At 39.7% G+C, this 12653-nt stretch overlaps 1 protein-coding gene across 1 annotated transcript in view; it reads right to left on the reverse strand.

Annotated features, from left to right (window-relative positions):
- USH2A (usherin) overlaps nt 1-12653 on the reverse strand; it is a 622140-nt gene that overhangs the window by 549552 nt on the left and 59935 nt on the right. The window contains exons 9-10 of the mRNA XM_075064332.1: nt 1955-2150; nt 1051-1181 (exon numbers count right to left, since the gene is read on the reverse strand). Coding sequence (XP_074920433.1) covers nt 1051-1181; nt 1955-2150 — 327 coding nt within the window. The remainder of the gene's footprint in view (nt 1-1050; nt 1182-1954; nt 2151-12653) is intronic.

The raw sequence follows: 12653 nt of genomic DNA on the forward strand, positions 1-12653 counted from the left end.
GTGGTAGAATCTCCTTCCTTAGAGGTTTTTCAGGTCAGGCTTGACAAAGCCCTGGCTGGGATGATTTAGTTGGGGATTGGTCCTGCTTTGAGCTGGGGGTTGGACTAGATGACCTCCTGAGGTCCCTTCCAACCCTGACATTCTATGATTCTATGAAATGGTTCCAGATTTTAAAATTACTTTTGGACAGAGAGGGGAAAAAAAGCCTTTGCAAAACTGCCTATCAGAGCCAGTTCAGGGTCAGAATAGTGGTACAATGTGATTAAAAGTTGTGTCAATGCATTTTTTCAATGTAACACATATGCAAGTCTTGAATGCCACTTGTGTTTTCTTGCTCACTTTATTTTCCATATGCAGGTCTGAGGAAAAAACACCACAAACCCAGCATTTTATAACATGTTGCTGGATTCAATCCCATGATTTATCATTCTTAACACTGTGACTGAGCACCATTTTAACAGGCACTCAGTAGGCACTTTGAAAGACATAGTAAGATTTATTAGCAGACTATATGCCTTTCTTGTAAATGAGATCCAAAGCCTCAAGAAGAATAGCTAATGCTCTTTATCCCTTTTTATTTTCCAAAACAAAATGAGCATGGTGACTTATATGGAGATCAATCTTTGTCTATATTTCAGGAGGTAAGCTAATTAAATTTTAGCTTAATTTGGACTGTCTACATTTTCAAAATTGACCAGTAATTTTTGATGCATCAATTTTTTGAATGCACCACCAGAGACACCTTAAAGAGGGACAGTGCCCAAATTGAGCACTCAAAATTATATTTATTTCTGAAAATTAGTACCTGTATATTTTACATTCATTCTTGATTGCAGAAAAAAGCTCTGCACCTAACATCATTCTCAAATTGCTTATGAAGTCTTGTTAGCCTTCCAGTCTTCAGTATGAATCAGCCACCATTTTGTAAACGAGGAACTATAGCGACTTATATAAAGCAGTATCCATTTAAGCACATTTTGTAATTAATGTTACTGATACGCCAACCAGCAAATAGAACATTTTCTGATATTTTGTGTTGAGGTCACTTACCTTATCACACAGGAGGCTATTATTTTTGGTGCCTGCTGCGTAGCAGTCACAGGTTTTACAAACATCGACAGTTGAAAGATCTGCACCCGCTTGCCGGTAATGGAAATCCTTACACAGCTCACAGTTTCTTCCTGCATGAGGGAAAGGTTATGCATTATGGCTTCCAATTCATTAAAATTAGCTGTATAATTCAAAATTAAAGACTCTATTCCTTTGAGAGAATTCTATAATTTTCAGGACGTCCATTTTAATGCACCTTTCATCTCTACCTGCCAATTTAGTGATCCAGAGCATATGAAACAATGAACCTGTTACAAACTCTGTTTTACTCCATTAAACTTCCATCTGTTATATAATACCACACTTCTATAAAGCTATGCTATGTGAATGTCTATACATTTTTTTGGACAACTTACAGTTGAACTCAAACTTTCCCCTTTCCTATAGAAAGCCAAGAACACAGAAATAAGTAGTATGCAAATCCTCTACATATGGAGTCAGCAAATTTTTACTCATTAATGAGGAATCTGATATTTTACCAAAAATCTATGTTTGTTATGTTACCTGGTTAGACCAATTTGATGGTCCTGATAGAAACATGGTACATCACGTATAATGGAAACCATTTTGCAAGCTTAACTGCAGCAGATGTTGATGTTCAAGCTATAATAAAGTATGCTGGGATATAATTTACATGGAAGATTCTATATAAAATTATATTGTATTGTAGTGATGGCATTTTTCTATCTTAGCTGTTTACATAATTCTAGCTACTGAAGTACACAGCGGCTGTACTTAAAAAAAAAATTCTCTTCATCATTGTTGAGCCTCAGAGCCATTTGGGTTTTATGACTGACTATCTCCAAAATGACCCTACATATTTTGATGTTGCTTATTAAATTACCTGTGGTGTTATGTTGACATTTATCACATACTCCGCCACCTCCTCTATAGTGTTCGTTAGGAAAAGAATCCATTGCTATGTCATAGTGGCAGCTTACTGCATGGCCATAGCACTGACAAGGTTTACAATTATAAGCTTGGACTTGGTCACCTGGACGAAAAGGCTTGTCATGATATAATGGCAAACAGCGCTCACACTAAAATTAAAAAAGAAAAGAACGTTTCTTGCTTTATATCTCTACACGGTACACATTAATATTGCATTTTATGCTTTTCCTTTTTTCACTGTTCAACATGTTGGCATATAGACTTCTAAAAAAAGTTTGGCAAGCAAAAACCACTCAAAATCTTGACACTATAACTTTTCACAAGAATAAAATATAACACAATAAAAACTGCTAGGAAACTTAGCTCAGACTTAGAGCGAGATTTACAATGGCACATAGGGACCTAAAGATACAGATAGGTCTCTGGTGGGATTTGCAAAAATGCCCAAGTAGGTCAATGGGAATTGGGCCTCTAACCTGCTTAGGCATTTGGCGGCTTTAAGACATAATCAATAGGTATGATGCCTCCCTCCATGGTTTTCAGGGTCCTCAGATCTCCAAAGCTATATTTTAGCCTGTAAAATTAAAATCTTGTACAATTACAGTGGCATTTAGACATCTAAAGATGGTTCCCTTGCATCCTCCCACCCGTACCATAATGTACCTACACAAGGCTAGCTATAATCTGGCCCTACAGACATTTTATACAAATATTTGAAAGCCCAAAAATATAAACATTAGTCATCATAACAAACTACTCAAAATTACTCTGTTCATGTTCAGAAAAAAAAATGGTAAAAGATCATTACTGATATACAATGTTATTAATTTTAAAACACTAAAAATGTTTGTAGGCATCTGTCAGCTGGAAATATTGCCTTAAGTTTTATATTTGTCTTAATTATTTGTCCATATTTCACCAGTGATTTCTAATGTCCGTTTAAGTTAAGAAAGTTTGGTGTAGTTTCAAAGATGATTAAATCAAAATCTCTCCAGTTATATAGATGACGTATTTACCAAATTAAGTGTGGAATATATATTTATATATTAGTGAACCAGTTGTAGTTGTTTATATAAGTGCCCTGTGGCAAAATGTTTTTCTTATCAAAAAGGTTTTTATTTCTTCAAACGTGTTTAGTATTTACAAAAGCAAATGATCTTAATTGTATTCCTTCATCCAAAAGAACCCAAAATTTCTGTTGAAGTTCTGTTGAAACTGGGCTATTGCATCTGTAAAGCTTTGTAAAAAGTATGAAAGGAGGACAATCTCAAGTTTCTAACAGACCCTGCAAAACTTCAAGGAGAAGATTTATATGGTTATTAGTTCATCAAAAACAAAAATAAAAATTGGATTTCTTACAGATATCTAAAGGATGGTATTTTGGACAATGACATTCTAATTACTCAGAAATGATCCAATTAATGTCTGACAGGGGATGGATCACTTGATGATTACCTGTTCTTTTCATTCCCTTTAGGGCACCTGGCATTGGCTACTGTCAGAAGACAGAATACTGGGCTAGATGGACATTTGGTCTGATCCAGTATGGCCATTCTTGTGTTTTTTAGTTACACCACCACAATGAAAACAAACACAAAAAGTAAAAGGAGCTGGTATTGAGACATACATAAGCTAAGCAACTCACCACGAACACGAAGAGCAAGAGAACAGGAAAAAGCTAAATGATATGAGAAAGCATCTACTGCCAAAGAAAAATGGACAAAAATCAAACTTCATTTGAGGAAGTGCAGTTTCATTCATTTCAATTAAGTAATTGTATGCATAAAGAGAGTCTGAATTTGGCCCAGTAAACAAACATTTCTCTCTCTCTGTTGGTACAAACAAACAAACATATTAAGAGAGGGGAGTGGCTGAGTTTGAGAAGGTTATTGAAGGAAAGTTATGATGCGTTTAGTTCTGAATATGATGAAGGTGGTTATCATTCTTAATCCGTCTGACAGGGTTCTGTTGTCTTTGTCCAAAACTTCTCTCGTTCTTTTTTCTGTGAGTTTTCCCATTTGTCAACAGATTCTTTCTTCCTATGGATTGAAACTGCCATGTGAGGTCATCATTGCAGTAGGAAAGGTAATCTCTCACATATCCAGAGTCAATACCACGCAGGGATTTTAAAATCAGTATGATGACCTTGAACTAGACTCTGCATTGAATGGGAAGCCAGCACAGGAAGCAGCAAATTTGGAGGATGCTTTCCTAAATACCAATGGTAGTGAGCAGATGAACTGCTGTTTTATGAAGCTGCTGTAGCTTCCTCAGGCCATTGAGCTTCATTCCTAGATACTGAAATTTTCAGTAGGCCACCCTGAGGCTATGAACACGTAGGTCACTGTGGCCTGATCAATAGCCGATAGAATCCGGCACATTCCATTGGCTAATCACAGATGAAGTGGGTGTTCTTTGCACAATGGCTATTTGGGTACCTTAGCGCAGTGCAGCCTAAGACAACCCCCAAGGCAGCAGTTCAATCTAAGGCCAGGTCTACACTGCGACTTTAAATCGGTTTAATGGCCGATATACCGATTTAACGCTGTATCCGTTCACACGACGTCGTCATTAATATCGAGTTAAACGGCTCCTTAAATCGATTTCGGAACTCCTCCCAAACGAGAGGAGTAGCGCTAAATTCGATAGTGATAACTCGGATTAGGGTTCATGTGGACGGAAATCGACGTTATTGGCCTCCGGGCGGCATCCCAGAGTGCAGCACTGACCGCTCTGGACAGCAATCTGAACTCGGATGCAGCGGGCAGGTAAACAGGAAAAGCCCCGCGAACTTTTGAATTACATTTCCTGCTTGCCCAGCGTGGAGCTCTGATCAGCACGGCTGGCGATGCAGTTTGAAATCGAAAAAGAGCTCCAGCATAGACCGTACGGGAGATACTAGGTCTGATCGCTGTATGGGGAGACAAATCTGTTGTATCCAGCTCCGTTACAGAACATGAAATGCCAAAGCGTTTGAATAAAAAACTCCAGGATACACAGCGCTGTGTGACAAGCGTAACGGGAAGCCAGAGACTCAAATGGACGCTCATGAAGGGAGGGAGGGGGTACTGAGGACTCCAGCTATCCCACAGTCCACAGCAGTCTCTGAAAATTATTTGCATTCTTGGCTGAGCTCCCAATGTCTGTAGGTTCAAACACAGTGTCTGGCGTGGTTCAGGGAACAGCTCCTCAGTTTATTTCCCCCCACCACCACGTGAAAAAAAAAAGGGAAAGATTGCTGTGCTATGGCGTTTGCTCAATGCACTCCGCGAAAAAGGCGCCAAAGGGTTGTCTGCTGCCTTCACAAAGGGAGGGGTGAGGCTGTACCCAGCACCACCCGGGGCAGTGTTTTCTGCCCCATCAGGCACTGTGCTCTCAACACGGAAGTGGGAACTATGGGATAGCTGAGGAACAGCTACCCACAGTGCACCGCTCCTGAAATCGATGGTAGCTTTGGACCATGGACGCAAACAATCGATTTCGGGATCCCACTGTGGACGCGCTAAACCGATTTTATTAGATCTGTTTTGTAATATCGGTTTAAGCTAATTCGAAATAATCGTGCAGTGTAGACGTACCCTAAACATCCGAGTACAGATTACTTCAACAGTGAGGGCTGAAATAGAGGTGCTTCAAAGCACTTCCTTCTTCCTACCAGTATGCTCTCAGTCTTGTCAAGATTCAACTTCAATCACCTGCTCTTCAGCCAGGCACTTTTGGAAAGCTTGGAGAGTGTGCCATTAATGTTTGCTATGAAAGAGATGTGGAGCTGGGTGTTGTCCACATGCTGAGAGTGTGCCATTAACGTATGCTATGAGAGAGATGTGGAGCTGGGAGTTGTCCACATGCTGCTGGCATTGCAGCCTGTTTTGTCTTACTGGCTTCCTAGACACGTTTATATAGGTATTGAACAGGATGGGGACTCAACTTTGCAAAACCTCATAAGTGAGGGCTTTTGACCTTAACAATTCTGGGTTTACTTAACAAAGTATTTCAGGGTATTTCCATCACTTCTGCAGTGTCTTGGGGACAGGACAAGAGTGTTTGGTTATCAATGGAATTAAATGCTTGAGAGGTCCAGCAGAATGTGAATGGATGCATTTTTATTGTCAACAAGCAGGAAAAGGTAATGCACCAAAGCAACAAGTGCTGTCTGTCCCATGCTCCCAACTGAAGCCTTAATGGGGGGGGGGAGGTCCAGGATGTTGGCATTTGACACTGGAGACAATTTTTGGGCAACAGTGACTTAGTTATTTAAATCTTGGACTTCATTCAAGCTCTAGTGTAGACAGCGTCTTTTAGAGACAACCATATCACAAATCATCTGTGCCATAGAACCATACTGAGTGTCTGCAGTGTATAGGAATAGTGTAGTATTCCTTTTAATATGTGTGAGACCTCTGTGTATTCTGTTCTAGAAGCTGCCAGAAACATGTCAAAACAGCAGTATGCATATAGCTGGACCTTGCAAACTTATATACAGCTAGTAAATCATTATCTGGGATCTAGCTGCACATGTATGGAATAGGAGCTCTAATTTCATGCTGAAAGGCCTTTGATTCTAGCTGTTTTACCTTTGCAAAATGTAAACTATGCCAATGACAAATGCTATGGTACAACACAAAACTAAATATGATCCAGTGCTGGCTGAATTGCATGACATTATGACGACTGGAAAATTTATGCACACAAACATTTGTTTAAAGGGCTATTACTATTCCTAAACACTGCAGTGTCCACTTTTGGAAAAAAATACTCAAGATAGTTTCTAAACATTTGTGCCAGGTTACAAATATTTGTGGTGCACCCTAGAGAGCAGCTTAAAGAGAATCGGGTACCAATGGCAAGACACTGGAGTAGAACATAAAATATTTTAAATTATTTTCTTGATAAATTTTAGCCAATCAGATCTTGAAAGTTTCCATTTCTGTATATTTTACCATGAGTTCTTTTCTGCAAGATTCTTTATGGAATGAGGTTTCAAAATCAAGAATTACCTAAGGACAGTTACAAGGGAGTTGCAAAAAATAGGGGATTAAAATGGGTTGAATCTTTCAGTCTCTTTGTGGTACTTAGGCTGCCACTTATTTTTATTTGTCAGAGTTAGCTCACCTCTCACATGTCCGTCTTTACAAAGGATGGTCCTCATCATAGACCCACTTCTAGCCCTGAACCACACACAGATCTGGAACTACCTAGGATTACACCCTATTGATAGCAGAAATATTAGAATCAAGAAATTGAAATGATGAGGAGGCATGAATCCACATTGCATCAGGCTCCCTGAGCTACTATTTTTCTCGCGTCCTGAATTTTGAGTGTTTGTCCCACATCTAGGATTTCTCAGATCAAATGGTCTCGTCAGGGGTGTTAGTCTAATCTTTCCTTAGAAGCACCAATGACAGGGATTCTACAACTTCCTTAGGATAACCTGTTCTAGTGCTTAACTATTCTTATAGTTATAAAGTTTCCCCCAATATCTAACCTAAATCTCCCACACTGCAAACTAAGCTGATTACTTCTTGTTCAATCCTTGGTGGACATGAAGAACAATTTATCACTGTCCTCTTTATAACAGCCCTTAACAAGTTTGACAACTCTTCTCAGCTTCTCTTCTCTAGAGTAAACATGCATGAATCTTTCACCCTTTCCTCACAGGACATGTTTTCTAAACCTCTTATTTTTACTACTCTCCTCTGGAGTCTTCCATTTTGTTCTCATCCTTCTTAAAGTGTGTGCCCAAAACTGGATACAACTTAGTGACAACGACTGCTAATTATAGACAGAAAGTCCTTTCTTCAGATAGTACTGATGTCAGTAAATCATGTTGGGTGTCATTTCTGTCTGACAGGACTAGGTGCAGACAAGTACCTTTCAGAGTTTGGCTCAATCTGTGCACACGGATGGAAAAATATGCTCAAGCTGATATACATCTGATCCCCTTACTTTCTCTGGGTATAGTTTTCTGGGAAAAGGCATTACATGAAGTCAGCTGGCTCAAAATATCTACTCATCTTGACCCAATTCATTAGTCAAAACAAGTCTTTGCTCTAATTTGTCATCATTTTATCATAATTCCTGGATCCAGCAAATTTGTGAATAGACTTAATGACATCAGCTTGAACACAGATGTGCAGAGTTCCCTATTAATCATTTGGAATGCTGGAGGAAAATCAGAGTGAAGCAATCTTCAACATATCAACAATGCAGAGTGGTGCTTGAAGAGGTACAAGTATTTTAAGCCTTACAATAAGTAGTACTTAATTAACCCCGTCTTCTCTAATTCTGTTAAAATGTTCCATCCTGTTGCCTATGTCTCACCTCCCACCTCAACAATTCTCAGTCCCAGTCTCCCTTGGCTATTCATCCAGTCTCAGACTCTACCTACATACTGACTCCCAGAATCACTTCATCATCTCTTCCAGTCCTAGTCTCATTGCCCAGACAGCCATAGTCTCCTCACACTCAACTCCCAGTTTCAATATCCCTCTTCCCTTCTGCCAGCCTCCAGTCAAGTCTTCTCTGCCCTCCTTCCTCCCCCGAGGTTTCTTCTCCCAATCTACTCCTCCCAGGGGTCTGGCTCTTGTCCCCTCTGCATTCAAATCAGGCACCTTCCTCTTTTGCGGACTGAACCCAGCAACAGAGTCACTGATAGCACAGGAAACAGTCTCCTGCGCTCAGTTGAGTTGCCCAGTCCCAGCATGGCCTGCAGCAGTCCAGAATTGCAATTTCAGGCAATGTCCTGTTTAGCCCTAGGCTGGAGTCTGCCCATTGTGGACAGAATCTTCGAGGAATTGAGCTGATACAAAATCTTAGTCTCTATTGAGCATGCAAACTGCAGTTTTTCAAAGTCTGATAAGTTGGTCTGACAACAGCCAATTCCCTGCCAAAACCCAGGTCCCTGCTCCAAAGCATGGGTCACTCTAGCTTTCCAAATAAAAGGTCGCTAGAATTTTTTTAACATGGGCAAAACAGTATATTTGTTATTAGCCTTTTTCTCAAAAAACAGCTTGTGGTAATCTAGCCTCCCAGTCCCAGACCTGAACTTTAGCGTCCACAGCCTGGTCCTGTCCCAAACCTGGACTTTTGCGTCCAAAAGTCTGGGGGCTTACCTGAAACTCCCTCAAGCTCACTACCAGCTTGGATATTCTCGCTGCCACCAGGTCAGATAATTGAGCAGAGCCACTAACTCCTCTCCCACCTTTCCTCTCTCGGTGTCCATCCAAACTCTCCTTTGGGGACGCCCCCAAAGACCACAGAGCCCTGGGTCTCTTCTCTTCCCCAGCCCCCGCTTTACCTGGTTGCCGTGCAATCGCTCCCCTTCGCGCAATGAAACTCAAACCGAAAGAATCTACTCCCGCGAGGCTAGAATTGACTAGTCAGAGCCCAAGAAATTCCCTTCCTTTGAACCTATAAAGCTTTCCGCCCTTGCGAACAAGAAGGAGATGAGAGCACCTGAAGTTGGCGTCCACTCCCCCTCTTGCCCTCTAGAAGAAACTTCACACAGTTTAAAAAAAAAATTTATTAGAAAAAAGAAGAAAAACCAACAAAAATATTGCATAGAAAGACTCAATAGGCTCTGCTTTAAGAAATATAAAAACGGTCTGATTTAAAAGATAGCGAGATTTAAAAAAACACAGTTTTCCAAACCCATCGGAACATAACATGTAAATAACAACTACAGCTTCCTCATAGCGGAGTGCTGGGGTTCTTTGTACTCACAGTGTGCTTAGGGTACACTGGAAAAATTGCAGTTAGGGAGGAAGCCTGTTAAACTCACAGCCGAGAGAAAGAACAAAAAGACACAGGCATCCACATCGTAGATGTACAAACACCCAAAGTTCCTATCAGCGAATGTTTGGGTTCCTTTGTAGACCACGACTTTGGTATCAATACTTGAAATAACAGAGGTATTAGGAGGAACCTTGTACTCACGCCGGAAAAACAAGAAAGACCTGTAAGCAAACTTCCGCATCCGGATTTAAACGCATCAGTATCTCTGATTGGTCCTCTGGTCAGGTGTTTGGTTACCCTTTCCAGGTAAAAGAAACTTAACCCTTACCTTACCTATCTAGTTATGACACAGCTGAATCATTCTGGCTGAAATTGAAAAAAAAAAATTATGAGCCTAATGCAGACATCCAGTATGGGAAATATCAGCCCTCTTTCAGTGAGGACATGACTCCTTATTGCCCCAGTCAGGTGCCATAATCCAGTAAAGCAGAGCTCCATAGCAACGGAATAATACTTGCAAGTAGAAAGGCCTGTATTTCTTGATTCTGATAAGGTTACAATACTACTTCAAAGAAGGTATATGTAGGAATTCAGAAAATAAAGAGACTAAAATGTAGTCTAGTAGCTAGGACATGCAAAAAGGTAGTTAAGTATTCTGTGTGCTATAGTGGAGTCCCTTCCAGACTGAGTTAGTCACACATCAGCTTATACCTTGATCAGATCCCATCATAGGATCATCTCTGTCTTCCTTTGTCTCTTGTATAGTGTCACTCATGCAGTCAGTGTTTAATAAATAAATAGTAACTTAACTCCATGGTGAGTGCAGAGCAATTGGAACCCCCTGGAATCAGGCCCAAAATTTGCTTATCTTCAAAGTCAGCATGGCAGCCTGTCTAGTGTAACAAAGTATACAACTTTTTTCATTCAATGTATTCTTCTAATGTATTATAATTCCTGCAACACACGCAGATTATTGTGGACACCTCTACAGAATCAGTGCTACCAGTTCAATACGGAATGCTCTGCTACAAAAACTACAGTCTTCCAACTATTTGGAAATTTAGGCTTACAACTCCCAGCATTGTTCACATGAGTTACGTTTTCAGCTATTTACACACAGTATTAGGAATACAACCGCACTATGAACAGTAACAGGAGTGTGAACCTAGTTTTCTATAAACTCGAAGGGATTTTAGGAATAAATTTCCAATCTAAACTGGCTTTTCAGCCAGGATTAAAAAAATAAAAGTACAATTTAAACATAGCTGTAGCCAAACATGGTTCGTTCAACCAACCAACCGGTGTGGAAGGGACCAACCCATGTGCTAGCATGGATAGGAGCCTCTTAAATTAACTGTCCAGTTAGACCCTGTTTTTTTGACTTCTGCAAAAGATAACTCTGACAAGTGCAACTTTAATTGCCATTTGACTTAGATCTCACATGGGTTTTCATCATCCTTGCAAAGTGAAATATATTACTGTTGGATGAGCCTTTTAGACAGAGCATTAACCTTTTCACAACTCCCCTAGTGAATGATCATCTGGGCAACATGTCTTCAGGTATTAGAGATAGCAACAAGTTCTTTCAATATTTCAGTGAATTCTTGTACACAGATTATTTTAGAAGTCTGTGATCTTTCATTTGTGAAATTACAGTGGTTTTCCAAGGATGAATTCATGGACAAACCTATAACTTCCAGAGACATGTGAAGCTTGTAAGGCTCCTGACCATATGGCTTTCTATTTGCTGTTTTCCGAAACTCTACTCAATCATTTCCAGCTATGTTTCTGAAATGACTGGCTTCCTCCCAAATTTATCCCTGATGCCCCAGCTACAGTACACTATTTATTGGATAGCCTGAGATAGAAAGACACTTATTAATTTAACTAGTACATACTATACTAAAAGCTGTAACACTTCAGACACAAATCATTAATTAGACATCTAAAAATATACTAATCCAAACTGGCTTTATTAATAGTAGATTCTCCTGTAACAGTATAAAATGGTTTAACTGATCTGATTCATGGTAATCAACAGCACAGAACCCTCTTTTAATTTAATGGGCGCTGAAGACAGAAGAGGTGTTTGAATTGATTGTTTAAGTTGAAAACTCTGAAGGCCTCGGCCCTCTATGTTGTAATCAATAACTGATTCTCAACTTGCACCCAAATACCTTCATGGCATGCACAGTATCTCAGAATCCAGGGTATGCACGTCTCTCAGAAACAGAAGGGGAAAAACATCTATCTAATGTTCAACTGTGACCAATTCAAGGGAGTTTCTGTGCGTGGCAAGGTAAAGCTAAAGTGATCAAGGGCCACGTTTTTTCCATGGACAGTTCCAGTTTTTCATACGATGTTCTGCTGGTCCAAAAATTTCTTTGGACATAAGATTACTCATGTTTGTGAAGCTACCCACATATGTAAATGTTTGAAAGATCAGGACTTCATTCTCTGCGCCTCAGTTTCTACTGAGAATTTAGGGTACTTCCTATCCTACATGGTAGAGATGTTGTAAAAATTAGTTAACACTGGTTCATTCAGCAATTTGAAAATAGGTGGTGTTCTATGAAGTTAATTATTACTTTTCATATAATTGATGATCCTTTCAGTGGCTCAGAAGAATTTTAAAATTCTTCCAGGAAAGTTTATTTTTTTTTCCCCTTCAGATGCAGATATTTGTTTCCTCTACAGAATCTGCTGGGTCTACATGTGCAAATGACTCATAAGGAAGCATTCCCTGCTCCGAATTTCACATCAAAATGGGTCTTCAACCCAAACAAAGCTCTCTAAAAAGGAAAAAAAAATAATTGTGTCTGGAAACTCAACTTAGACCGATCCATTTCAGATAAGGACTAGATGCAAGTGATTTGTTTAATGACAATTTCCATCTGTAATAAATTTGATTTTTAATG

The sequence above is a fragment of the Chelonoidis abingdonii genome, chromosome 3 (assembly GCF_003597395.2).
Source record: "Chelonoidis abingdonii isolate Lonesome George chromosome 3, CheloAbing_2.0, whole genome shotgun sequence".
In the NCBI taxonomy this organism is placed as follows: domain Eukaryota; kingdom Metazoa; phylum Chordata; order Testudines; family Testudinidae; genus Chelonoidis; species Chelonoidis abingdonii.